The sequence below is a fragment of the Anopheles coustani genome, chromosome 3 (assembly GCF_943734705.1).
Source record: "Anopheles coustani chromosome 3, idAnoCousDA_361_x.2, whole genome shotgun sequence".
Lineage (NCBI taxonomy): Eukaryota > Metazoa > Arthropoda > Insecta > Diptera > Culicidae > Anopheles > Anopheles coustani.
In genome coordinates, this window is record NC_071288.1 from 71,890,649 (window position 1) to 71,917,190 (window position 26,542).

Genomic DNA, 26,542 nt, shown 5'->3' on the forward strand with positions numbered 1-26,542 from the left:
GCAAAGCGAACTCCACCGAGCAACGCTGAGAGGAAGCCGGAAAAAAGTTTAGCTGCAGACAACAAGTCAAAACTATGCCCCTGTGTTTTACGTCCTGCCTCCTTCCAACTCCTGGTCGGTCTTTTAAGGTTTGCAAAATGTCGCTCCGTTTTCCGCACACACATGGGTCCGCGTGCATGATGATGCACCTCATCGTTGAGGCGCGTCATGTAACAGACATGTCCACCCTAACTAACCGACCGAAGAGATGCTCCTACGCTCCTGTATGCTGGTTTGCATTGCAAGTGGCTTGTTTACGACCACAGGTTTTTTCTCGAGTTCTCTTCAGCGCTCTTTCTACACCTCCGTCTCTGGATTCTTCACGACGGGGAAAAAATGCTAAAAATAAAATAACTCAAGCTCTTCACGTTTAAGTGGGCTGAAGAATGGCAATTTGTAGGTACAGCACCACTGCTTCCTTTCGTCCTCTGGCACACCGTCTGGCAGTCAACCGAGCAAACGAGTCGCTTCTCGTCGTCCTTTTCTGGGGACGCATTTTGTCTGCACCGCATCTTTGCAGTCCCAGTACCGACAAGCGATAGTTTTTCATATGCAAAAAAGAATGCGTTTGCTTTATTTGGTTTATGGAGTAGGGTAGACATAGCTAGCGGTATCGCTAATATGGCTGTCACTATAGTCTACAGTTTTCTATTGGATTTGAGGTTCGTGGGAATCTCCTGACATCTGGATCATCTGTCCTTTGAGGGTATTACCGGTTATTGTTTCAAATAAGATTTCCATGAGTTGTGATTGATTGGAATCAGGAATGAATTAATTCCTAAACATATATGGAAATTTCGAAACGTCAAGCATTTCAAATTTGTAGAAATATAAACATATAGCTGCCAATTTTAAAACTACATTCCAGTGTTTCATCTTCTACTTTAACGCCCCATTCAAAATTTACTCGCCAACATTTTATGCCAATTGCATTAAACTGATGGCCCCCAGTGAATTACGTTCGTACCTATGGTACCGTAAAGATGTTCTTTCTTAGTAGAACCTTTCTTCAAACGCCTCACACACTTGCTTTAGGAGCCCTAACCCCGAGCCGAAACGTTCGCGCTTGCATCATCCAGACTAAGCACTCACCCCTTGAACTTCAGCGCTCAATAATTCAACGGTTCGATCCAATTGTGGCAAGTATGAATCACTGATACGTTTCAATTATTCCAACAAGATTTTCGAACTACTCCCCGGGAGGTTCTACGCCGAAAAACGGTACGGGCAGATGAATCAACCACGCACGTCCACAACGACTCTGGGTGTACGCACACGAACATCACACCCAACCGAAAATCAACTCGACGAAGGTGTCCATCCTCTGCACTGTATCGACTCCAAAGTGGCCGAACGAACCGAAAACCGAAGGGACCGGAGTGTGGTACACTGTTTAAAAATTCACCAAGGGTTTTTCGGTAGAAAATCTTATTTACCAACCCGTACCGTAGCAACGGTTCGCCTTCCTGTGGCCTTCCGTCTTGGCATGCCCCTCACGCTGGAATTGTGGTGGAAATCTCTCGTAGATACACACACTCACCGATTCCTTTCGACGTGTGAGGTTCGTGTTTGTTTATCTCCTTGATTTATGGTGAGTTATTTATCAACCGGAAAACATCGGCCCTTTTCTCCATTTCCCTTTGCACACACATATAGACCCTGCAAGGGGTCGTGAAAATTAGGATTGCACTTGCCGAAGAAGGTGGGGAGTGGGTCAAAGTGTATCCAAATCAGTTACCACACCTGTGCCGCAATCATTTGCCGGCGGGTGTGCAAGTGCCAGGTGAAATTTGATCAATTCGACACCCAGACCACCTCCGGCATTACTCGACCCGTCCCGTCGGGTCACTACTCGCTACTTACCTAGATTTCCGCTCGGAATGTAAACGTTGCCGGACGGCGTCCGGACCAGACACGACGGTTCGAAGTCTACACCCAGCTCGGTAGGATTGCCGGTGACGCGTCCATTCATTCGATTCATGGTTGGATTGCGCGGTGGTACATCCGGTGGAGCTGAAGGCGGAACTCCGTCCAGGAGACAGCCTGTGGCAATGGAAGAGAAAAATGGCGAAAGAAAACAATTAGTAAAAATCTTCAAATCAAATCAAATAAATAAAGTAAAAATAAAACCATCTGAGTTATCAGATTGTGCGGCTATATAGTACATGGTACTTCTCACTGTAGAAAAGTTTTCGTTTCAATCCACATGTCTATGTTTCCCGACCTGCTACTCTACAAACCCGAACAGCTTCATTTGGAGGGACAAATTCACAATCCCTGCGCATTAAATAGGGCTCGTATCATTAGCTCCAACACAATGGCTATACAGGATACCCCCGGTAGACATTGATGACAGGTCCAAACACAGATCAAACACGGAAATGCGCACCCCGATATTCGATTGTAGGGGTCTACCATCCTGCCCTATTTTGGTATCCCAGAATGAGTTGGACGCACTGATGGCCATCAGCGTCCAAGTGACGTTAATTTGATGCTGCTCAAACTCTATCCACGGGCTAGCGCTTCAAGGCAACCGACCGGCGGCCATAATCAAACCAATACGAGAACCACAACGCACAGTGGCTTAGAGAGTGGACAAGCATGAAAATGATATTTATATAGACTATACCATAAGACCAAATTTCTCAGCAGAAGAAAATGCAAATTATTCGAAGGAATGTAAAATAGACATTTCAAGCTCTTTTACACCAGTTCATTACAAGCCAATAGCTATTCGCACCTCTTATAGTGCCACTGTGCTTGGAAGCCGCGAGATACTCGTACCAGAAGAACTGAAAACCCACCTCCCATGGCCCCTCTTGCCCTAGGGCTCGGAGCCGAACGGGGCGAAACGAATCGATTGACTCCACGTGATAGGTGCCTGCGGGCGATGCGTCATGCGTAAGGCCTCCAACCGGCACGTACCACGGCACAAATGGGGAAATCATAAACGCGAGCGCGCGTCATAATTGTATCCACACAATTCGTGGAATCCTGATCGTGAAGCGTGCGTGGAGAGAGAGAGAGAGTCATCATGGAAACAGCGACGTCGTGTCGGGGTGTAGTACGATGGGATTTTGCGGTTATAATTGGTACAAACTGTACGCCGCAGGTGAAATGAACATCGGTCCTATCACTTATATTATCATTCACATCATCAGCAGCGCCATCATCATCATCATCATTATTACCAGCTGGTAGTCAGAGTCTTGGAGATGGAGGAGTTCGGAGGTTGGGAGACGAGTCAGTGAAATGACAGACATATCGGAGCACACATACACACACATACGTCCTGGTCGGAGAAGGTGATTTATGAAGTGCTGAACAGCCGATTGTACCAAGTTTCCACCATCGATCCTTCCCCCGCCGGTTTCTCCTCTTGGTTGCATGTTTGATACATACAGGCACATTCCGTCACAAATTGGAAGCTGTAGGTAAGAGGCGGGGTACCATGAGTGATTGGTAGTTGCATTACGTGCCCGTGCAAAGCTCATCTGATCCTCCACCGACGCAATCTGTGTAGGTGCGTTTGATAAGGCCATAAATTTCATTCCCTTCTGGAACGCAATTATCAATCAAACGATACGCATCGGGAGACAGGGCGAGGGAGGCGCAGTACTACACACCGGGGGTCGATTGCGAGTCATCAGAGGATCGAACCCTTTGGTCTTCCAGTTGTCTGCTGTGATTATGGTTACGAGGTGAGCGGGAAGGAACGAGAGAAGGACAATGAATCACACATCCAGAATACAGTCTGTGTGATAATGATTGTTATATGTTGTGCCTTTGACGCGTCACAGAGGGACTAACTTTTTTTTTATTTCCTCTCCCTTGACATCCGCCCACATCATACTTCCTGCCTCAACGAAGTGTGACGTTTCAAATCATCGTTCGTTTTTGCAAATTACCGTATCGACAAAAGGGATTCGACGAAGCGAACGTACCGTCGTTCTGCCTCGAGTTGATCAAGAAAACATCAAAGGACGTGTCTGCGCACTAATGGTTGACAACATCGTTTTTCAATAATTTTCCAACCGTATCAGGCCGCACAAATTGGTATTCTTTTAAGTGGTTATTTTCCGTGTTCCGTGTGCCTCTTTAAAAATAGAAACCACCCCTCGGGGAGTTGGAGCAAAATATAGATGCAAATAGACCCCGTCCTGTGTCTTTGCAGTGTGGACATTCCACTCGTGGTGCATTTTTCACTCCCAGCACGTGAAGTGCATCAATTAAATAATTATGCTCTGGCTCACTTTTATTTTTTTCGTGAGTTTTGTTTCTTTTTTCCTTCTCTTTGGGTTTGTTTTTCTCTTCGTTTTCGGACAGAACAAACCCCAATTTGACGCTCGTCAAACAACGATGATGATGATGGTGGCGATCGTAACGCAAGCAAATAATTTTACCAACCCCGTTCGCCCTCCCTCTCCCCACGTCGGATGCTCCCTGGGTTTTTTTCCGGAAGTGAGAAATAAAAACGGAATGTGTACGATTTCATAGTTCGCGCGAATAAAAAAGAAAGACTTATTTGAAGAGCAAAAGATGGACAGGAAGATGAAAAGGAGACCACGAACGAGGTAGTGGGGAGGGGACCCATACTAACCAACCCATAAAAGGGCGGCCCCAGTAGATAAAACAAACCATCCTCATCTCGCCATCCATTCCCGGGTCAATTAGGCGGGACGATGTTACGGTCGTAACGGAAAGCTGGCAGGTAATTCAGAGGGAAGGAGAAGGGAGGGGGGAGCACCCATCCCACATTCAAACTACTCTGATTTACGACCTCCGAAATCTTAAGCGCCCTTGAGGCCACCCGGGTCCGGAGCACCGTTCTTGCGGCGAGAGTTGACGGGTTTTTGACGGGACGAACAAGTGCGGACAACCGGTGGGTGAGGAGGAGGAGGAGGAGGGGAACAGGGAAGCGTGGACAAACAAACGGACGGACAGACAGACGGTGCAAAAGAAACTACTCCAATTAACTCGCCACTCGACCATCATCCACCACGCGGACAAATTCGGCACTCGGTCTTCGGGTTCCTCCCCCCGCTCTCCCCGGGAAAAGGAAGGAAGAAAGAAAATATTTGCATAATTTATGTTAAATTATTTGTAGGAAATTTTATTAACCATACGTCGTAAACGGAAGAAGCGAGCCGGGAAGAAGCCTTCCGAACCCGGAAAGCAACATAAAGGCGGCCCACGGACCGGACAAATGGAGTGTGGAGAGGAAGAATAATGAGAGGTAGCAATTTTCTTTAAATTTTATTTATTTTCCACTTCTCCTCAAGGAAAACTGGGGCGAAAGCGGGTGACGGCGGGGGCAGTGTTGCCATTAGAAAATTTTTGAAAGGTACTTGAACGGGCCAAAAACCTTTTGCGCCATAAAACATAAACCGGCGGTCATTTATCTCCCGAAGGGGCCAACCAGAGAGCGCGCCGGCGGCCTCAAGGGAAGGCTTTGACAAGGAGCGGGATCAAAGGCAGGACGGCCACCGAGAGAAGGGCAACCGAGGAAGATTTGTCGTAAACCATTAGAATTGCCATATCCTTCGACATCTGGACGGGAGCCGGGAGAAGAAAAAAAACGGAAAAATCAACATGAAGTTGAGCACGAGAGAAAAGAAAAACCGGCCGAGCACAAACGAGTGGCCGTAAAATTAGTTTCAAAGTGTAGGTAAATTGAAAAAGTCCTTTTTCCGCCATAACGATGTCCAGGGGAAGGGCCATAAAAGCGAGCCGGGGGAACGGAGCGGCGCGCCATTGCTCGGGCGGCTAATAGGAAACGATAAAAAAGAGAACTGAAGAACAGAAGGGAACGAGGGAAAGAGTTGCGGCCTTGAGGGGAGGGAAAAAACCTTGCGGATCCAGGATTCCCAGGGAAGCGTCCCGGGAATTCCGACGCATGTGTTGATGAATATTTATCACGTTCAAGTCAATGTTTCTGTTTTCGGGTTCCTATCTTCGATTGAGAAGCTTCCGTACCAAAAGTTCCCTTTTATTTTTGGCTGAGCGGTTCTCCTGAGTTGTCCTTACCCAGACTTGCCGGGACCTGACCAAAGGGACGACTGGCGCCAGTACACGTGCCCAAGAGGACGAGCCGCTTCATAAAAACCACCGTACCCACGAAATCCACGAGTGTGTTTGAAATCGAGCCATTGCTCGTCAACTTTAATCGCTCCGAAATGGCAACTATACACACACACCCTCCCTCCTCCTCGGAGTTGGAGTTTATGATCAACATTTTACGATGCAGCAGCACTTAGAGAAGCAAGCAGTCAGCAACCTAATGTGAGACCAGCGTTCTTGCTTCCTCCCTACGGAAAATAATGCTGGATTTTTCAGCATTTTTGAGACGTCGCTTATAGGCTCGGTTTTATTTTTTTTTTTTTTGTGCTTCCGGATGGAATCGCGATGTTGGATCGGCTTTGTTTTAAGTGGTGCGGTGAAGCGGGAGAACACAGGAAGCAACATGGGACACAAACGAATCTGAATGAATGAGCGCCCATTTGACGTGCTAATAAAAGACGCGAGATAAACCGTAATGGATGTAGACGGTCGTGTTCCCGGTTTTGTCGGCTGATGACAGGCAGAGATTGGTGCTATAAGACAGCGCGGAGTGTGAGATTTGCAAATAGCATCATATCCATTTCAAGAGCCCAGACCTGTTTCGTTATTCATTATTGCGTGTCTGATTTGCTTCGTACAGGAGTTAGAAATTATTAAAAACTGCACCATATGCGCACAGGTACTATATGTACTATGTGAGGAGAAGCCTTCGTATATCGGGTAGGATTATGCTGGCGTGTCACAAAAATAAAATGCCCTCACAAATCACGTCCGCTTCCGTGTCCGTCCCGGCGACGTAAGGGTTGTATTTAAACCCCATCCGTCGCTCGTTCCCTCCGCCGATGGCAATAACTCAATCAGTTAAATCCCGATTTTACTTCCGTCAGCCAACGAAGGCCTCACGGGAGGCCCCAGGACCGAGCGCTACCGTCGTTGCGGGTTCGACCAAGAAATCACTCGAACCTCATTCATCTCATAGAGCCTTTGCTTTTTTCCTCTCCTTGTCAAATCCTGAAACCGTAAAATTTAACCACCGGAACATATTGAACGAATCCGCAATCCAAGTCCTTCGCCAGGGGGACGTTGTCGCGCGAGAACCTCGCCGGGGATCACGTATAGCCGGGTCTGGGTCACACACACACACACACACACACACCGAGCTTGCGTGTCGGATGTTGTTAATGGGACTTCCTTTGCCGCGCTTCCGATGTGTGTTTGGGTGGAAAATGTCACGGGCTTGTGGAAGGCCATCATTTTTCCTTCCGCCGGAGAGTTACAAGTACGCTAGCTTTCAGCTTTCCGTGTTCTCTCACTAGAGGTCGCTGCTAGGCCGCTTCTGCTCCTTCTTCGGCGAGTTGGAACAAAAAGGTCATAAATAACACCACACTATTCGTCGGGCTGTGCATGACTGGCGTGCCATGAAGCACCTTCGGTGTATAACGGCCATTTCCCTTCCAAAACCAACGACCTCTCAAGGGGAAGTCCGACACCGTGTGTCCTCCTAGGTTTCGTTTGCATATGAAGGTCCCACATGGTAGGAATTGAGGCCAAGCAGTGTGGTGTGTGATGTAAATCCAACAGAGCTCCGTATTTCTTCTTCCCTTTTCTTGGAGTATGTGTTACTCCACCCCATCGAACCGAAGGACGTGCGATACTCGTAAGTGTTTGACACAGGTTTCAAATAGCCACATTTATGACGCGCGCTCTCCGGCCTACGGCGGCATCGGGGACTCGTCTCTAAAGCACCTTCCGTTCAACTTCCATCGATACCGCGGGCTTTCAACGGGGTACCATAAAACCGTCTTCCTCTAGATCCCAACCGTCGACGAAACACTTTAGCCTAAAGTCTTCTAAATCGCCTCAGAAGTTCGTCGTACGTTGAGACCGAGAGCGCGCAAGCCTGTCTATTTTATAGTGCCGCGATAAAGAGACAATATGGAGATATCGCTCGCTCGGCTCGGCTTTCCGCCAACGTGACTTCCGCCCGCGGCAACCGCTGAAGAGAGTCTCCCAGCCTCGCCAGAAGGGCTGATCACTTTTACGACCCCACAAAATGGACTGCAAGGGGGAGAGGGGAGAGGGGAGAGACGAAAATAAAAACAATTTCATTCTTTCCGGTGAAGCGAGCGTCGGGCTTTTCTCTTATCCACAATCAATTGTGATTGCGTGCGTGTGAGTTGGATCTAACTTTGGGATTTATACTGCAAAGAAAATCCAACCGATTGTCGGAACCGAAGCAGAAAGGCGGCCCCGAAAACTGATTTAATCTCGCGTGGCCGAAGGGTTATCCAACTCCACAAAAGTGCCAGCCTGTGTGAGTTTGGGTACGGGAGAAGCGGAGCAAGGACATCCCCCCCGCTGGCGAGAGCCGATCCAAGGGATCCAAGAAGATGGCAGCGTTTGCGGAATTGATTCCAATATGCTAACCACGTCATTACGCGCGGCCAGACCAGTTGGTGCCCGGCCAAGTTGAATCGACGCTCTGAAAGGGAACGAAAACAAAAACAAGAAAAGGAAGCACCAAAAAGGATATAAAGGATGGCCCCGGCACGCTATGGGCAATACCACCGAGCCAACGGATCGCGTAACGGATCCGTTTTTCATTCTTTCAAAAACTTTAAAAAAGAATGAAAAGAAACCGATCCCTTCTACATCCGCAACGGTCCTCCTCCTGCGTTGGGCGTTTTTGCGTAGCGAATCCCTCCGTTCCGTCCCGGGATGGAAACGATGACGCCGACGACCACGCCGTTATGCTTGGCAGCATTATCAAAAATCAAACATAATCACCCTGGCGCCGATCGCTGGAGCGCTCGAGGTGCTGGAGCTCTTTCGCTACATTTCCGTCAGCGCGAATTGGTACGGAGGGTAAGGGAAGAGAAAATAGATGGCGGGGTGGGTTGGAAAATGTTGTCTCCAACCCGCCCACGAGATGACCTATGGGCGGTCGGAGTTCCAGCTGAATGGCGGCTACGTTGGCTATATCCATTTCAACCCACTCTAGTTTGCGAACTTCAGGGTGTTTTTTTCTTCCTTTCGTCCTTTTTCCGTGCTCGTTTTTACGCGAAAGAGTATTTTTCCCGGGACCTCGTCCTCCTCCACCATCCACAACGTTCAACATTGTCACTCGCTGAAGCCTCACCAACACCCACACTCAACTCTGCTTGCACAAACTTTTCTTCTGGATGAGGGAAACCCAGTCAACGAAGCGTTCTGCCAGCGTTCTGTGTCCATTTCATGCGCGATTAAATGGTGGAGCATCCCCCCCTAACGGCTGATGCTACGCCCACACACACTGTGAGAGGGTTGTGATCAATTGCAGTCCCCCCCACAGCCCCCAGGGTTTGCCATATTTTTGCCCTCCCTCCGGCCGCTTTTCAGAGGTTCGGCGGGACCAGATTCGCCTTGGGTCTTGGCCGTGCTGCTCAATGGCTTGTTAAATGGTGCGAGACTAAATCCATTGCAAGGGTGCGCGCTTTCGCCGATCGTGAAGCGGTCGATGACTGACTCGCGATAGCTGCTCCGTCAAATCTTTCAATCTCTGGAACCGCTGAAACCGAGAGCGTCCGGTGCGGCCATTGTCCGATTTATCGCGGGAATGTCAAACGCAAACCGGATCACTATAAGGGGGGTTGGCATTTTGAATCGCGTACCCAGAACCTGGAGCTTTAATGTCACCTTCAGCTGTCCTTGAGGGATGTCCAAAACCCCATCCCTTTAACTGACGACGTTTTTATCCGTATCCAAAATCCATCCAAAGGCCATCAAGTTAAAGTTAACAAGAAAGATAATACAAACCGGAGTTAGGGGAAGAGTATGGAAAACTCAATATGGCAGCACAACCATTTTGATGTGCCGCTTCTACCTCGGCCAAGGCCTTTTCCTAACATGGATTTCCACCCGCCGAGCTCACTTTTCTCACCGATCACCGTGGAACACATATTTTCTATTAATCCTCGTGTTCATTATCCGTGTCGGTGGGTTTTGCTTTCTTTTCCGCATCAAACCTCAGCTACGACGTCCTGTGGAGTGGTCGGGAGGAGGGGAAGGTCTTGCGTGAGGATGATTCTTTTCCTTCCAGGAGAAGGAGGAGGCGATTGAAGGCCATACCATTTAGGCTTGGAGGAAAAACACGGATGGAGAGCATCGAAAGAATGAAGACGACTTCGAGAAGGTTTTGGGCGGAAAATGCTGTCAGCTGCCCGGTTTGTAGCTACATTCTACTTTGTCCGAAGACGAAGGAGCTACCTCTGAGAGCACAAGGAGCTTTCGTTCGTAGGGGGAAGGGGGGGGGGGGGGAAACAAGGAATGTGATCCAGCCACCCAACAACAAGGGCACACAAAAAGAAGGCGGAAGAAGAGAAAAGTCAGAAACTACATGACAATGTCATTGTCGTCCGACGACACTAGACACGCTGTGTTTTGTACCGCTCTCCGGGTGATGGTGTGTGCATTAAGATATCCTCCTCGCTGCTGTAACACGTACCACGTCCAGCAACCCACCAAACCCACCCCATCTCCCACCAACGGTCGGACACACTCAAGAGACACCGACTATTTTCCCACAATGTTGTCCATTCCATCGCATCCGAACGCTTGCCTGAGTGCCCTGTATTCGCTATCCAACTTCTTCTTCTTGGACTGTCGTCAAACGCAGCATCTCAATCTGGGCACAATGTTTTGCTCGTTGGCGAAACAAACGATCCTTGATATCGAAGGATATGTGCCTTGGCCACCGAAAGCCCACCCCACAGAAGAGCTTTCGAAGCAGACACAGACACACACATACCAGACTTTCGGTCGCTTGCTACTTGACTTAATATGTTGCCAGGATGGACGGAAAGAAAGGACACCCATCCGATGTCGGGTGGAAGGACACATACCCGGCACAGGCACTCCAAGGAACCAAGGTTCGTCCCACCACGTTGTACATTGTGTTCTCTTCCTTCCCTCCGAGATAATGTATTTTGGAAGCGGCACCATAAAATCGATGGATATAGGGGCGAGCTATGGCGCTGGCAAGCCGAAGCGCTAGAGAGTGGATCCAGCACAAATATCGCTCGGCCATTGATTCAAGCCCGAGCGGTTGAGCTATTGCTTTGGTACCGTCCCAGAATCTCGGTTGGTGGTAGCTTGGGATTTTTTTTTGTTCTTTATCTTCCCATGGAACAGAATTCCATCTGGTCCCGAGTTGGGTGGATGGATGGTCACCACACCATGGACCTCACACCAGAAGTCCTGGCCCTCTGGATCTGGCAGAAAAGATTGCCACTAGGCCGACGATAAGCCTAAATGGCGTTACTGTCGAGGAGGATGAGGCGACGAGCTGGTAGTCGATGGTACTCGCCGAGTGACAAAACAATCTAACTGCTCCAGTATACGTATGGGGAGGTGTAGAGCTTGGGAGGAGATATAAGGAGGCCTGTGCGAATCCCAGAAAAACAGGACCTAGTCGACAAAACAACCTTTCCGATGAATGCTGGGCCTCGGGGAAGAAGCAAAAGCCGGAAGGAATCCAAGCCAACTGTCTTAAGGGACTTCAAAGACCAACATATCCCATTCCACCAGCGGCTAAGTATCCCCATCCCATGCTCAACGTTTCATTCGTACGCCAGCTGGGGCAGCTTTTTACGTGTGGGCGCACTGGTTTAATTTATGTCAAGTGCGCACCAGGCATTCCCCCCAGGGTACGGGAGAGGGGGCGCACATCACACTAAGATGTTGCTGTTAGGGCCATGACATAAGTCTCGCACCGGGCCTGAGTTACGGGACACGAAGGGGAAAGGAAATCGATGCTAAATTGAACACCGACCTCGTCCTGGGACTGCATAACACCACAACCGAACGAACGTTGCGTGCGTCATTGGGCGACAACAGCTCCTCCCTCTCGTCCTCCTGCCCGCTTGACCATCTTTTTAAGAAGGTGACACGAGCGCCTGAACGCTCTTACAGGCAAAAGCCCAAAGGTCCCATCGGAAGGACCTGTGCCGAAGGACGCATTCATAAAGCCCATTGTCGGTCCTCCCTTTGGAGACGGCTGCAAAGTCTCCGGAGGGAATTGTTTCCGGCCAGCCTGCCCCAATCCTTTTGCTTATGCGCGTGTGTGTGTGCACAGTGCTCCGGACATCTTTCACGACCGAATGACCCCCGCTTCCCCGCTATTCAGGCCAACGTGGTGGTGGAATGGTGGTGGCAAATGTGCGCACGTAAAGGTTTCATGGGCAATCATTACCCTCCGAACTCCGGAACCTTTTTCGGGCTCTAATTCGGAAGCCACTCGGGCCTCAATTCCGTTTCCCTGAAGCCTGTGCCTGTCGAACCAGTGTCCGGTCGCTCGCCCGGTTCTGTTGGGGTGGGCCAATAAACAGGAATCTTTTCTGACTCGTTTACGTCCCACCTCGGTCCCAAGGTGAGCATAAAGATGGCGAAAAAGGTTCGGAATCTTCCGGGCAGCGCAAAAGGGAACGTTTGTGAGCGTGTGTGTCGTGCTTCACTATTCCATTAGTTGTTGCCCCGATATGCCATCGTAAGAAGGCGCCAGATTCTTCGATCCTCTGTACCTCCCGCTATATTGCTTCGTCTTCCTCCCTGAAACCGGAGACCCCTCCTCCGAAGAGAGAGAGAGAGCGAGAGGTGTAGGAAAAATAATAAAAATATTTTGTCACCTATATAATTCGGAACGAGGATATTAAACACGCACTTCCACGACCCGTTTTTCATCCGACCTTCGCCATCCTGTGCACGAGAGGTGGGCCAGGCACCACCAACCGCCGGTGTCCATTCACGTTCCGGTCGTGTCATGTCGAACGCGCCTCGGTCGGACGGTCACGCCACGCACCTTCTTTTCCTTCTGGGCCTCGAGGATCCGAACCTAAAACCCATTGTGCTCCCAGCATCGGCGATCAACGGAATGGAACGATTTTTATGACCTCCTCCTCCACGGGCGGGAAGAAAGGAAAACGGAAAAAAAACACCTTGGAATACCAATAACCCAGCGGACGACGTTTGGGCCCTCTGAAGACGACCGATGCTGCAGATAGATTCCGGGCCCGGTCGTGCTGAGTCTGTTATTATATTTTAATATGATTTCCTGGGACGACATGTTGGTTTCATTGTTTTCGATGCGGAGGATCGGCCACCCATGCTTGGAAGGTAATAATTATGCTACGAAACCAAACAGGTCAAAGGGAGTTGAGGAAACATATTCATACGAATTCGTTCGTGGAGGTGGACGCTTATGAATTTCCTTGCGGGGGAGAGCTCCTATATATTATAGGCCCCGTGTGCCCAGTGTGTTGTAGTAGGTGGTGTCAATGCTCACTTGACTTTAATTGAAAAGCATTCAGATATTTATAGTCTTGGAATGCTTCAGGTATATTATGCCCAGTCCAGGGAACATGTATTTTGTTTTTGTGTCGCAACTGTACCTCGCCTCGACATTGGCTAAAGCAACATCTTGTGCTATAATGTATACACTCTCACTTGCTTGGCACATATTAAATCCTACTTGTACCAGAGTGCCACCAGGCTAAAGTCACGAGATTTTGTTTTCCTTACGGATATAACCACCGCAGTAGTCGGTGGCGCATGAAGAATTAACAATAGAATTGTACGCTCCATGTCCACCCGTAATGGGTTCCGAACGCCGTACCGTACACGACATCCTTTGCGAGGCACGGAATTGTCATCAGCCTACACGGTACACGGTATACTCCCACTATAAGCGGCCATGTTTTCGCTCTTTTTCAATAGCTTCTTCCATCCCGATCTGGAACTCTCCTCCTCACACTTCCCGAGCTGAGCCTTCCCATCTGGAAAACCGTAGACCCACGGAAGGATGGTACGCATACTCCATATTCCTGTTATGGTTACGGCTCGCGGAAGTTCAAGTACTTGCAGCTCGAGCCATCGTCGTCCCCGGTAGCGAACCTCCAACCCAATGATTCGCGATATGCCGCGCGGCACACGCGACCACGATGGCGATGTTTTAAAAGGCGAATGCAGAGCGTTTAATATAAATGCAAAGAATAACAACTAAACAGCAAATAGACAGGAGAATGAATAAACAATTGAACTCCACTGACAGAACTCCTGCGCGCCCCCACGGAACCCGATGTTGAGGACTCCGGGCGGGCATGGTCTAAATGTTGTGGCCTCGCGTGCTTCCCGCGAGATGCCGAGACCGACGAAACGGTTTTGGTCAGGAGTTGCGGAAAATGTGTTTCGCTGTTGAAAAACGGGAACGACCAGCCTTTGCATGGGTAGCTCGGGTACGCGAACTGGCAAATCAATGAGCGAAACCATTATTACCGGGGCTAATTGAAAGGCATTTTGTTGCTGACGTGCGCCGCGATAAAACAGTGTTTGAGCGTGAATTGCATTTCGGGTGTTCCGGAACTCCACACGGGTCGGTTTGGTTTTGCATTTTTCTTTTTGGATTATTTAGCGGCCTCAAGAAAACCCTGGCAAAGCCCTCGAGCGAGCAGGGGGAAAATCGATTTGGTTATGCAAGAACTCCGGGAAAAAGAACTGGAGCACGTTTTCAAATGCCAAATTAAATTTTAAATTGAATGTTTTCCCGATTCCCTTGGCGCTGTCCGCTGGATTTCCCTGCGTGAGGAATTATTGCTTGCGGCATGCTACTGCCATAACTTCCCGTGATATAATCGAAACGAAAACCCCTATCTCGGGACCATCGAAAACAATAACTTCACCGCGAGCGAGAGGGGAACCGAGTGTGCTGTGTCCAGTACTCCATATATGTCTTCACTTCGTTTTAATCGCCATCGTCCGGATTCGCGGATAATGCAGCGAACTCCGGAACGAGAGGAAACGAACGAAGTACAAGGTTGGTTTGCAATTGCCTTTTTTGGCGGGCTCACCCTTGGCGGACGGTAGGCAAAAATACCGATCTTCCCCGCGTTCCTGCTCCTCAACCCGGCGGGCCAGAATTGAAGAAATTGAACAATATAATAACAATAATAAAGATGATAAGCATACCGTTTATGCTTGGCGATTCTCGTAGGCTCACGACCAAAAGCGTAACGCGACTACATCTCGTTTTGGCCTCAATCTTCTGGGAGGGGCAAAACGAGGCAGAATCTGAGAGCTGGAACTGCAACCAGCGAAAGGATGCGCCGATGAAGCGAAACACAGAATACCGGTCCTCCATTATTCAAGCCCGAAGCCCGCGGACGGCTTTTCCTTTTTTGGAAAACATATAGCCAGAGCCAGAACACGATGCAAACCACGGGCGCACGGGATGATACCTGGGAGTACCAGGGGAGGCAGACAGAAATGGTCACAAACGTGCCCGCGCGACCCTCGTGTCGACGTGCGTGGTGACCACCCTTGGCTTGGAGTTTATTTAGTCCGGCAGGCACCGTGGTCGCTGCTGCACTTTTTTCTCGCTCTTTAGAACCATTTGTAAGGAGAGGAGAAGCGGGACCCGAAGGGGGAAAGAATCGAATTCCAACCCGTGCCTAATTCCTGGTGCCATGCAACATCAGCATGACGCACCATGAAAGCAGCGCTTTTAAAACGGCACCACCGGATGAATGTACACACGCGTACTGCTGTTGCATCGTACTTCCTCGTCGTGCTGGGTATGTGCGTGTGTGTGTGAGTATTTTTTTTTATTTGATCTCTACCTCATCCAAACCAAGGATGGGCATTTTTATCCCAACATCCGACGGATCTCGTGGCGCGTCTCGTGCAAAAATCCTGCAATTCGCCACGGAAGCTCAATGCATGCGCCGCTGCACGCTGGTGTTACGAATTCGAGCCACATGCGTGCTTTTGCTGCTGCTGTCCCGTCCATACGAACCGTCGTATCCTGTGTGAGGCTAAACCGACGGAAAAAAGAACTTGAACCCCGTGCCAAACGTTGGCCACGTTGACTGCGTTAGCATGCTGGGCAACAACCAGAGACCGTGGAGTAAGGGATGCGTAGGTGCCCATGGCTGGATGGGTTGAACACAGGACACGGGGGGAAGAGCTGGGCCGCACATCCTGCTGGGCGCGAATGGACACACATACGCGCGCGCGCGCGCTCCGAAACGTGACAGCGAAAGTCATGTCACGTGCTAAAGTAAACGCGTTCCGGTTCGCCCAACGACATGCTGTGGGCGCAGCAGAGCAGAAGTCTGCACACGTACACGTCCATCCTCGAACGCTGACACAACGCGGCGAGGTCCTACTTCAAACACTCGCGCGGAAAAAAAATGGTAAAGATGGAAGAAGTGTAAAAAACAAACTGTGTTCCACAGGACACAGGGTGTCAAAGGCTTTCGCTTTGCAATTGGCACACGCTTGCCAGCTTTGCCCATTTCGTGCCTCAATGACGACAATGACGATGGTCAAAATGGACACACACGCAATGTCGGGGAAAGACCTCCGAAGAAAAAATACAACAGACCCGCTGAGATCCGTTTTAACCCTAGCAACACTTGTGACACGGCATTTGCATGTGATGAACACCCCCGCCGGAGGACGTAACAGGGCTAATGAAAAGTCTGACCGAGGATAAGAAAAAAACAAACAACAATCCCCCCAGATGATGCCGGAACAGAGCTCAGAATTATGGTCGGGGGATTGAAATTTTCGCGAGAACTTCATCAAACCCTCGTCAACCCCGGGCTGTCAAACCGTCTTCACGCGCAGGGAAATCTTTGGCCAGCTTCGGTCGACCCCGGGAAAGAAAGCTCACAACAAAGCCCGCCTCCCTGGCAGGCGATGTCCAGCTGGCTGACAAAACCGGGAAAGGATTCAAATTCGCATGCAAAAGCTAGGCGACTTCCGAGAAGTTTAGCACCGTTTTCGGCGAGTACCTTAGTGTGTGTTTGTGTGTGTGTCCTTCCGGAACGTGACCCGATGCCAATCGAGATCCGGGTGGACACGACCGGCACATTGACACATTTGACAGGTCGACAAAAACCGATCATCGTTAACATGACAGGAAACCAGGGCTTCTAGGCCGCATGTGTGTGGGGATCCCACAAAGTGGATCACATACGGTCTACGATGTTTGCTAAGCCACTCCCCCGTGTCTCGGCTCGGGATCAAGATTTTGGGGAAGATTTTCGGAACGGAAATTTGATAGGCCTTCTCGCCTGGATATCCGAAGTGGACAAAGTCTTGTTTGAAGTGCGCCTAACAAACTGGAGAAGACCTTTATCGAAGGCAAAGTCGGAGGGAAACTCTTCACGTCAACCGAAAAAGGGTCCAGTCAACGACCGTGTCCGACCGTCGCCCGGAATGGATCGAAGGATCAAGAAGAGTTCAAGAAAGATTCTGCCAGTTAACTACTAATAAGCTGCCACTGCAGACGTGGACAGGCCTGTGCCTTCCGTTCCCTCGGGAGCGGGTCGCGACATCCGACATGTCCCAAGTGAGGCCGAGAACAACCGGTGGCCGTTGGCTGTCATGTCAGCCAGCTGCCGCTACATACAAACATACTGCGCAATGCAGTTGGTAGTTGGACCGACAAAAAGAAAACAGCAAAGAACCCAAAACAGGAGTCGCCTCATCGCGGCCGATCGATCGATGACAACGACAGCGATCGATAAAAAAGGGCCGCAGCAAGTTGCCGACCTAGATTTGTAATTCCAGTCTTGTCTTTGTACGAACTGCTGGTCGGCCCGCCGGACAATTCCCATGGGGATGCGGAATGCGGTACTCACGGCAACAACCACAGCGCGCTCAAATCGATCGGCATACACCTTCGCGGACGCGAGGTACACCATTTTAAGCACCGGTCGTCGGATGGACCCCAGGAACCTGATGGTGCCTAAGGCAGAAGACATTCTTGTCCGTCGCTTACTCTCTCTCACTCTCTCTTCATCCGCCCATTTGCACAAGACAACAAACTGCATCGCCGGTCGATTGCGTCGGCAGTGTTTAACGTTCCCCGTTTAAAGGCTTCCTCTCATCGAGTGCCTGGGCACGTCCCGCGAGCGAGTGGGAAAAAATGGCCTACGACGCGCCTTGCATTAGGCTCGGCGGTCCCGGGTTTTTGTGCGCGGCCCTCTGTGACAGCTATTAATTATCCCGTCCCCGTACGATTTGTATGCGCCTCTTGGGAAACGATGGGCTTTTGTCAAGGGTCCGAGACACGCCCGGCCATTACCGGCTGATGGAACGGTTCGAGAGAATTGTTCGCTGGACGAATATCCGCCGTGCCGTTGAACCATGCCTTGACGCACTCGAAAAACACCGCCAGCCCTTGGAGGTGCTTCTAAACAAAAAGGTCTAGACTTCAGCTCCGCTGGGGCCGTCTTGCGCACAATCTTAGTTAGTTGTGTGCCTACAGCGAAACGACAAAAAATGTCCTTTACCTACAAACTTCGTCGAGTCGAACGCACCTGAAGGTGCTACATAGACGGAAAGGTGACAGGACTCCAGCCCAGGCCCAGACATATCATCTCACCGGCGGGGGACGAGGTTCCGAATGAAGTGGGAAGCTAAAAAAAACAAAACTTTCCCTCGGCGGTTTCTGCACAATTTCTTTCTACGCCACGCTGTCGGTACCGTCTTCCACCAGCAAGATTGTACTTTTTAATGAATTCAGTTTTGTAATTGAAGCGACCGGCGACGGCGAAACGGAATATGCCGGAGTGGAGTTTCATCCCGAGGACAATTCTTGCACGCAGCGACGAAACGAGCCGGCAAAGTCTTGGCGAAAGAAAAGTCAATTTATTCTTTTCCAATCGCATACGGGAGGAGGGGTGGTTTGGCGGCGGCGGTGAAGTTCCGGAGTTCCGGGGGCGCTTGACAAAGTTCGCCCTTTTGCTGCCGCCGGCGGGCGTCTTTCGGGTCCCTTCCCTGCCGCATGTGGTGTTCCGAGCCTGTAATCCCTGTTGGGATCCAAAATAACAAGAATCGCCGGAGCAATAATGATGCAACAACGCGTGAGCGACCCGGGGAGTGGCCGGGGAACTACTTGAACCAACCAACTCCCTCCGGCCGGGGACGGGAGGACGTTGATGATCATCGTCGTACCTGAGGCGTCCAGGATTTTCGTCCGGAAGAAGGTGGAATGGGAGGAAGAACCGAAAAAAAATATGCGGAACAAATGCTTATAGAATTTTACAAACAAGAAGCCAAGCCTACCCATCTTAAGGACCTGTTTGCGTCCGCACAGCAAAGCACCCAAACCCGGTGTGTGCCTACCGGCTATTCCAAACGTTGGCTCTTTACGTCCGTACGTTCTCGAGCCCATCCAGAGGGGCCCTTGCTAGGCTCATGTGATATGCATACACCGAACAAACTGCCCCAACGGGAGCGATCCCGTGCGCTCCCGCACACCGGACTACTGGAGGCAGAATGTTGCAAAAGAAGGCAGCTTACAAAACTGCTACACACCGAAACTATGCTCCAGACGATGTGCACAGCGTTTTACAAACTACCCACAATAAATCGACTCCATTCGCATGGCCACCGGGGGGATGGTTGTACGCCTCTGGCCCTCCGGCGCGCTGGCCTCGCTCTGCAGACCGAGACACTGCGGATGATCTTGAGCCTGATTAGGGAGAAGTTGTAAGCCCACGTACAACACCCATCTCGCGGGTTCATAAAGTGACTGCGAATGGCATCATTTGAATAATTATTTACGGACAGTTGTCTCGGAGGCATAGGGCCGGTGAAAGAATTTCCAAGCGGTACATCGCGCCTAATGGAACCTGCGTGTGCCGCGGGGTACGGTAGCGATGGAGAGAGATACAGCGGGAGTCAACCAGCGATTCCAAATCGATCCCGAGCTGCACGAATATAAGAGGCATCCACTACTAACTTGCCGGTTGGTGGGAGGGTGGTCGATATCTGGACGCAAAATTTTTCTTCAGGCTATTTTAATTTATCATCAGTAAGCAGATTCATTCCGGAATACCAACTCTATATCGCAAACGGTTTTGCCAACCGTAAGGCACGATTTGCCCTTTGCAAAACCTCTACAATCGACTGCGAATGGTCTCTTCAATGTTTGGGTTCCCCCACCTAACCCTACCTCACCACCATCGTGTTTGCCAGTTCTCCAGATACCGGTTGAACAAGTTGACCACTCCAATTGATGATGATCCGGTAGGGCGAATCTTCGTCAAAACCTTCGAGCAACTTGATAAAAATTGATTTTGCTGTTTGCTCAACTTGTCGATGAATGAATAAGACAGTACCGGTCAGTCGCCGACGAGACCGAACCATAGCATGAATGGAAAGTCCGAAAAAAAGGCGTCTCAAGTATGGACCATACAAAACCCCAAAATTGCGTCCTTTAGCCTCTACCTGGATGATGCATCGCTTGTCGGCAAAGTGGAACGACATAGAAACAAACACACACACGTGTTTATTTATTTACAGCATCGAAAGGGACCGCTCCCTGGATCTGGGTTCTGCGCTAAACTTACAATCGGATCAAAAGTCCATCCAGCTCTGGACACTGTCGTACGCTGCAGAAAAAGGAATTACGGTGCAAACTTTTACGCAGGGAGCCCCACGGTAAGAACCTATTCTGCCGTTTGACGGAAAAGAAAAGTGGAGGCTGCATTATTTATTGACTTTCCTGTTCAGTGTTTGTGTCTGTGTGTTTGGGCGCTTCCCCAACGTCGGAAGAAAGATTACAAGTACGTACGTGTTTGGCGCTAGAAAATTGAATTTCCACCGAACCGGCAACAACCGGGGACCGGATTTCGCCATTCCCTTACCGCTCGTAAAAGAAATTGGTTTTAGATAGAGAATCGACATTCCTTCAAGAAGTGACGGTCCGGTGTATGCCGCCCTTGGCATTAAGGTTGGCTGTGTGTTTACACCGATCTGGTCACTCGCACCGGACTCGCTCCCCCTTCCTGGGTTCCTTTTTTTTTTTGTCTAAGCCAATATGTCAGCCATCGGACAGCGGGTGAGGATTTCCGAAAATAGCCAGCAGAAGATTAACGCTTGTCACAATATTTGAACAGATTAGTTCACTTCATTTAGCCTTATTTTCGTTTCATTTCGATGGGGATCTTTTTTCCAATATTTCAAAGCCAGCTCCCCGCTCCGGAGGGAGGGACATTGAACCCTCGGACCGAGGGTTCGAGGTCTTTGATCTCGATACACTAAATTGGCAATCCGCTGCGGGCGTTTGCAAGGAACGGAGGGTCTGCCATACGCATTGTTTCTGGGACGTCTTCAAGAAACCATTATTTGTATACAGCTTAACGTGGCTGTGTGCGTCGCTATACGAAATTCGCTTGCAATATGTTTACGTTTCATTCAGCGACTTCGTACTCCTTAGTTCTTGCAATCGTAATAATTGATCCATTCCACGTAGCGTATCTAAAGAGTTTGGTAATTGGTTATTGTTACGAAAATTGAACAGCATGAGCAAGGACAAGTCGACAGTTACACCGACATGGACAACCACAGGAAGCAACAACAGGACGCCACATGACTGCACATACGAAAAGTACATACACGTAGAAGAATAAGGAAAAAAGAGAAACAGAAAATGAAAAGCACAAAAAAACGTGGAAAAAAGGAGTAAGTTCGGTGGGAAAACTAACCACGATACTTTCATCGAGAGGTAAAGAGAAATTACATGATGCGCCAGAGAAAGGTAGAAGAAAAATTAACGGCATACACACACATACACATACCGAAAGGAAGAAAACAGGAAGGATGAATAAAATCAAACGAACGCACAAAACGGTCAGAAGAGAGAGAGTACACTCACCCATATTGGGGACATTGGTAGAGCGTTTTTGGAAAAAGTCTCGTGGGTGCACAGAAGAATTAGTGTAGTACAACCCCCATGGGGTGGGTTGGGAGTTCTAGAACCTTCACGTGCCAACGGAGTGGTCACGTTGTAAAGGCTCAACGGTTGAAAGGTTAGGCGATACTTTAATGTTTTTTCTATCCCGTTTCCTCTTACTCAATACTTTGCTAATTTCTCCTAGTTGAGCCTACCGAGCAGGTGTGAAATGGGTTTGTCTACACCGGATGACCTGGATGCACCTGCAAGGATCTACTCTAATACCAAACACTTCCTCAGCATACGAACCTGCAATGAGAAGAAAAAGAGAGAGACACATTGTAGCGTGAGGAATAATTTAGCAACATTGAGGTATTAAGTATAATAAGTGTATCGACGACATTGGGAATGTGTAAAGTATTTATATTTCCTCCATAAAACTTCGAACACAAGCGTCAGCACACCCTCATCGGTTTTCCGTTAAGGTGGAAACACAATGCACCAGTGGTTTTTATTTAATAGCACACATACCGGAAAAAGATTCCCCACGAGAGAGCATCGAAGCATAGCCGGGCTGAGGCACCGGTTTGCATGCTCCATACGACCGAAGTATGCGGTTCGTACGACGCCAAAGTATGCCGCCGCCCTTGGAAGACGACAACGTCGCACGACGATGGTCTTAAAAAAGGAGAAATTGCGATAACGACAAACGCTCTCCTAGCCAACCGAAAGTCGATGGCATAGAATATTGTCTATTGTCTTGCCGATAATTGAGTCCCTACACAACTACACCCGGTTGCCATCGGTGGCGCCGGTATCGCTTTGGGGAGTTGTTCCTGGGGAGTTGCCAGGATGAACGATGGGGAAGGAGAGGCGCATCACAAACATTCTTGGCCATTGTTTGCTCTCGTCCGTGGCAAAGTGGACTAGCCTACTTGGGTCCCACCCTACCTGGAGTACCCGGCAATAAATGCAAGTTTGGTCACAAAGTGAGGTTAAGTTCTTAAGTTATGCACGACGATACGGAAAGCATTCCTGCGGGAGTTTGCTGGTCATAATGCGGGCTCTACAGGAAGTGGAGCAAGAGGTTTGAGGCGTATTCAGAGCAGGGAAAGGCAAGTTGTCACGAGTCGAGTACGATGTCGGTTCAGTTAATTGGTTCGATCTACGCAATAATAAAAGTGTGCCGCTAAGAACGCCTTACGAAACAGGCCAGGAATCGAGTCCAATCCGGCCAGTCATCTGCTGCCCAAGCAGACGACAGGCGACAGAAATGGCGACCACTCGCGTAGGGAAATCAACTCCATGGCCAAATGTGCCGCCTCGAACAATCTATAACCCCCCTTAGACTATAAGCAGACCACCCGAACAGTTCGAAGTCTGAACGGCTCCGAGTTGTGGTATTAAATGAAATCCAAATAATAGGCAATTAGAAGTTGCCCGCACAAGAACCTTGCGTAGTCCAACGCCAAAGTCTGGAAGGGGGGAGGGGGACCACTTCGATGATGTTTTCGGATGAAAATTTAATTCCCAGCAAATTGATAGCTTGTATGACATGTGCCAAGATTGGCAGGGAAGCCTTCTCAGTATTGTGCTATTCTGGGGCGATGCGAACTGAATGTGAATGCAGCTGGAAGGATTATGATTTATTCGAATTGTGTGACAGGCGGTTCCAAGCCGCCGTCTTTTTCTCCAATTCTTTTATTCCGTTCCTTGGCAACCGTTTGGCTGAAGTCCCTGAAGGCTCCCTGACGTCGAAACGAGTTCCACCGAACATCCTACGCACCGCAACACCGCGTCGGGGCCTAACGATATTCGTTGCCGATTGAGTTTGATCTCGGGCTGACATACTTCAAAACAAGAACAATTGCCCACGCAGACCATCTATAGCCGAAGTATCCTCGAGAGTTGTTCCTCCTGGGACGATTTTTCCCGAACTCCCTCCCCCGGACACGCATGTCACGTAGGTCAAACGGGTTTAGTAACTTTTTCGTTTGCGCGCTTCTTCGAGTTGGGTTGTATTTCATCTTTCTCCCGAGCATTTGTGACCGCCGCGAACCTTTCGGAGGCCGGCTTTGGTTTGCTCTCCCCTGCGTTTGATTTATCGATTCATACGGTCGCCGACATTTTGAGCTTGGGTAAATTACAATATAATACAATTTATGAAATATGTTTTTTCCAACCTTCCACCTCAACCGGCCCGACCATTTTCCAACCCCGGAGTCGCATGGTCTGGTCGAATGGCGGCTTCCTTAAATTAGGCATACCTTTGTTGAGTGCTTTATTTGGTTTTCAATGGTTGTTTGTTTGGCCCCTCTCTCGTTCGCTCGTTCCTTCCCCTTTCGCCGCACATATGTTTGTACATCTTTTTCACCGCAAGGAGCGAAAACCTTCGCTGCAATCGGCGGGCGGGCAACCACGCAGTCTTCGTGCCCTCACAATGGTCATATGCAGTCGATAGTATCTCGTGGAGCAAAAGTTTTCCTCCTCCTGCCGAGTGCTAAAGTAACTTGTACGCCCCGTGTCCCGCATATACAGGACGACCAAAGTGGTATGGCTTCGGAGTTGGCCAGTTGCTAAAGTACCAAGGAGCAAGGTAGGAGGGGGGGGGGGGGGGGGGGAAGAAAAACGATGGACCAAGCGAGCCTTACAATGCGAACCCCGGACGAAGGTGATAAATCTTGCCCCGAAGTCCAGCCATTGATAGAAATGTCAAAAACAAATGGGATGCGACTTCGGGATTGGCTCTCCATAGCGATGAGTAGGGGGATTGCGTTGGGATCGGTGTTTTTGCTGCGGCAGAGAAATCCATGAAGATATTTTTCCACCCAAACGACCGAAGCAGCGGTTTGATTAAGTGTGTGAAATTAACGACGGTCCGACCGTCGGAGGTACTTTACGGCGCGCTTTCGATCGAATGAGTGATTTGTCTGAGTTCGACCGAAATTTTGGGGAGCAACCACCAACCAACAGTGGGACTCCTCCTCTCGTGACTACCTTCGGAGTTCGCAAATAAGGTGCGAACAGATCTGATCCTCCACGACTTTCCCAAGTGAGGCTGAGGGCTGAGGTTATTTTTGGTAAATCCGAAAGCACCGAGGATTGAAGGCTGAGAAGTTTTTGAAGAAGAAGATGATACTCCACTAATCCCCGTCCGCGTGCGCTTTGATCCTAGCGGTTGTAAATCCACTCATCAAAGACAAACAAAACCGGGAAACCTAAAACTCCCCGACCTCTTGATGATCCGAAATCCGAATGCTTCAAACGAACGCGCTCTGAAGCGAGTTGTTCTGTACGGCCAGAACATTGACGGCGTGTTGTTGCAGGGGAATTCGGTTTTTACGCGTCCCCTCTGTTAACGTCAAGGCAGCTGGCGACCCCGGGTAAAACTCGTCGGCCACAAAGTTGAACTCTTGAAAAAGAAAAAAGAAAACCCGCGAAACTCCCAGAAAACACACCGGTAGGAAAATATTTTGATGTCGACCGGGTGCTAGCGTCGGGGATCCTCCTCCATCCGGGGGTCCGCGGGGACCACCATTAAACTTTGACATCGGGCCATAAATAAATCCACCGGGAACCTCTCGGGCGGCGTGTCATATGCCGGTCCTGATCTCTCACTTGGAGATTGCGTGTTCGACCTGGGATACCGGTATGGATAATCTCAAACCAACCGCCACGCGGACTACTCCGAGCTACCGGTTCTTAGCATCGGGAGAAAAAAAAGCGGGATGAAACTTCCCCAAAAGAAGTTGTTGTGCTCTGGTGGAACGATTTTTTTTCGTTCCATCCGATTGAAGTGGTTGTAGTTTATTCCCGGTGTGCGGCTGCTAACAAGCAGCGCCTGTCGCGCTGTCGACACCTCTCGATGCATCCGACAACAACACGGAAGGGAGCCAGCCAAAGTTCACCCTACACTACTTTGGCTCAGATGCAACAGGAAGCAGAGGCACGACGCTGTATTGGACTTCCACTTTTTTTCTGTCAAAATAGCTTCAAACGAAAGTCACCGCGGCAACGCCGGTGGGTTTTCCTTAAGCCGCACTAAACGACCCTATATATGGCGAGGTCGAAAGGGACTCCCGGTGTGAATTTTCCCTCAAACGTCCCGTGAACGTGAAAATCTCTGCGGTTTCCTTTCGTGTTTCCCAGCCAGCATTATGGTTAGCGCACTCTTTCTTTTTTCAACTTTCTTTGCCTTCCAACCTAAAATATTTGCTGCCCGAACAAAATCAACCTCGGATCCCTATAAAGCCGACAGGCACGATGAAGATATTCCTCCGCCAGTGCAAAGGAATGGATAAAGTTTTTACCATCTTTTGGCTACCGTTCCATCTTGTTTTTTTTTTGTCGTTCGCCAGGTATCGGGCCAAACCCGCAGAGTGGACAGCATCTCGCAGGATTTTCCGGCGGTGGTGTTTTAGTTTTCCACGCCACCGATAGTTACCCCAGTTGCCGGCTAGGCATGGGCGAGCTTTTTCGTGTATTTTTTTATTTCAACCTCTCCGTTGGCCAAACAAATCCTTCCGGAAAACCTAACCCCCCACGTGCCGTGGACGTGGCAGATCGTGGCGGAAAACTGCGGCCCGGAATCGTTCACTGTCGGATGGTCGCGCGAAACTTTCATCGTTTATCAGCGTCCTGGCGCTTCGTTGCCGTGAAGAAATGGGGTTGGGAGGAGGGTTTTGAGGAGAAAAAAACACACATCTCCCGGTCGGTTTTGCA

At 49.7% G+C, this 26,542-nt stretch overlaps 1 protein-coding gene across 1 annotated transcript in view; it reads right to left on the minus strand.

The window, feature by feature from the left end:
* Positions 1-26,542, minus strand: part of LOC131266315 (teneurin-m) — a 193,628-nt gene that overhangs the window by 115,324 nt on the left and 51,762 nt on the right. The window contains exon 2 of the mRNA XM_058268779.1: positions 1,903-2,082. Coding sequence (XP_058124762.1) covers positions 1,903-2,082 — 180 coding nt within the window. The remainder of the gene's footprint in view (positions 1-1,902; positions 2,083-26,542) is intronic.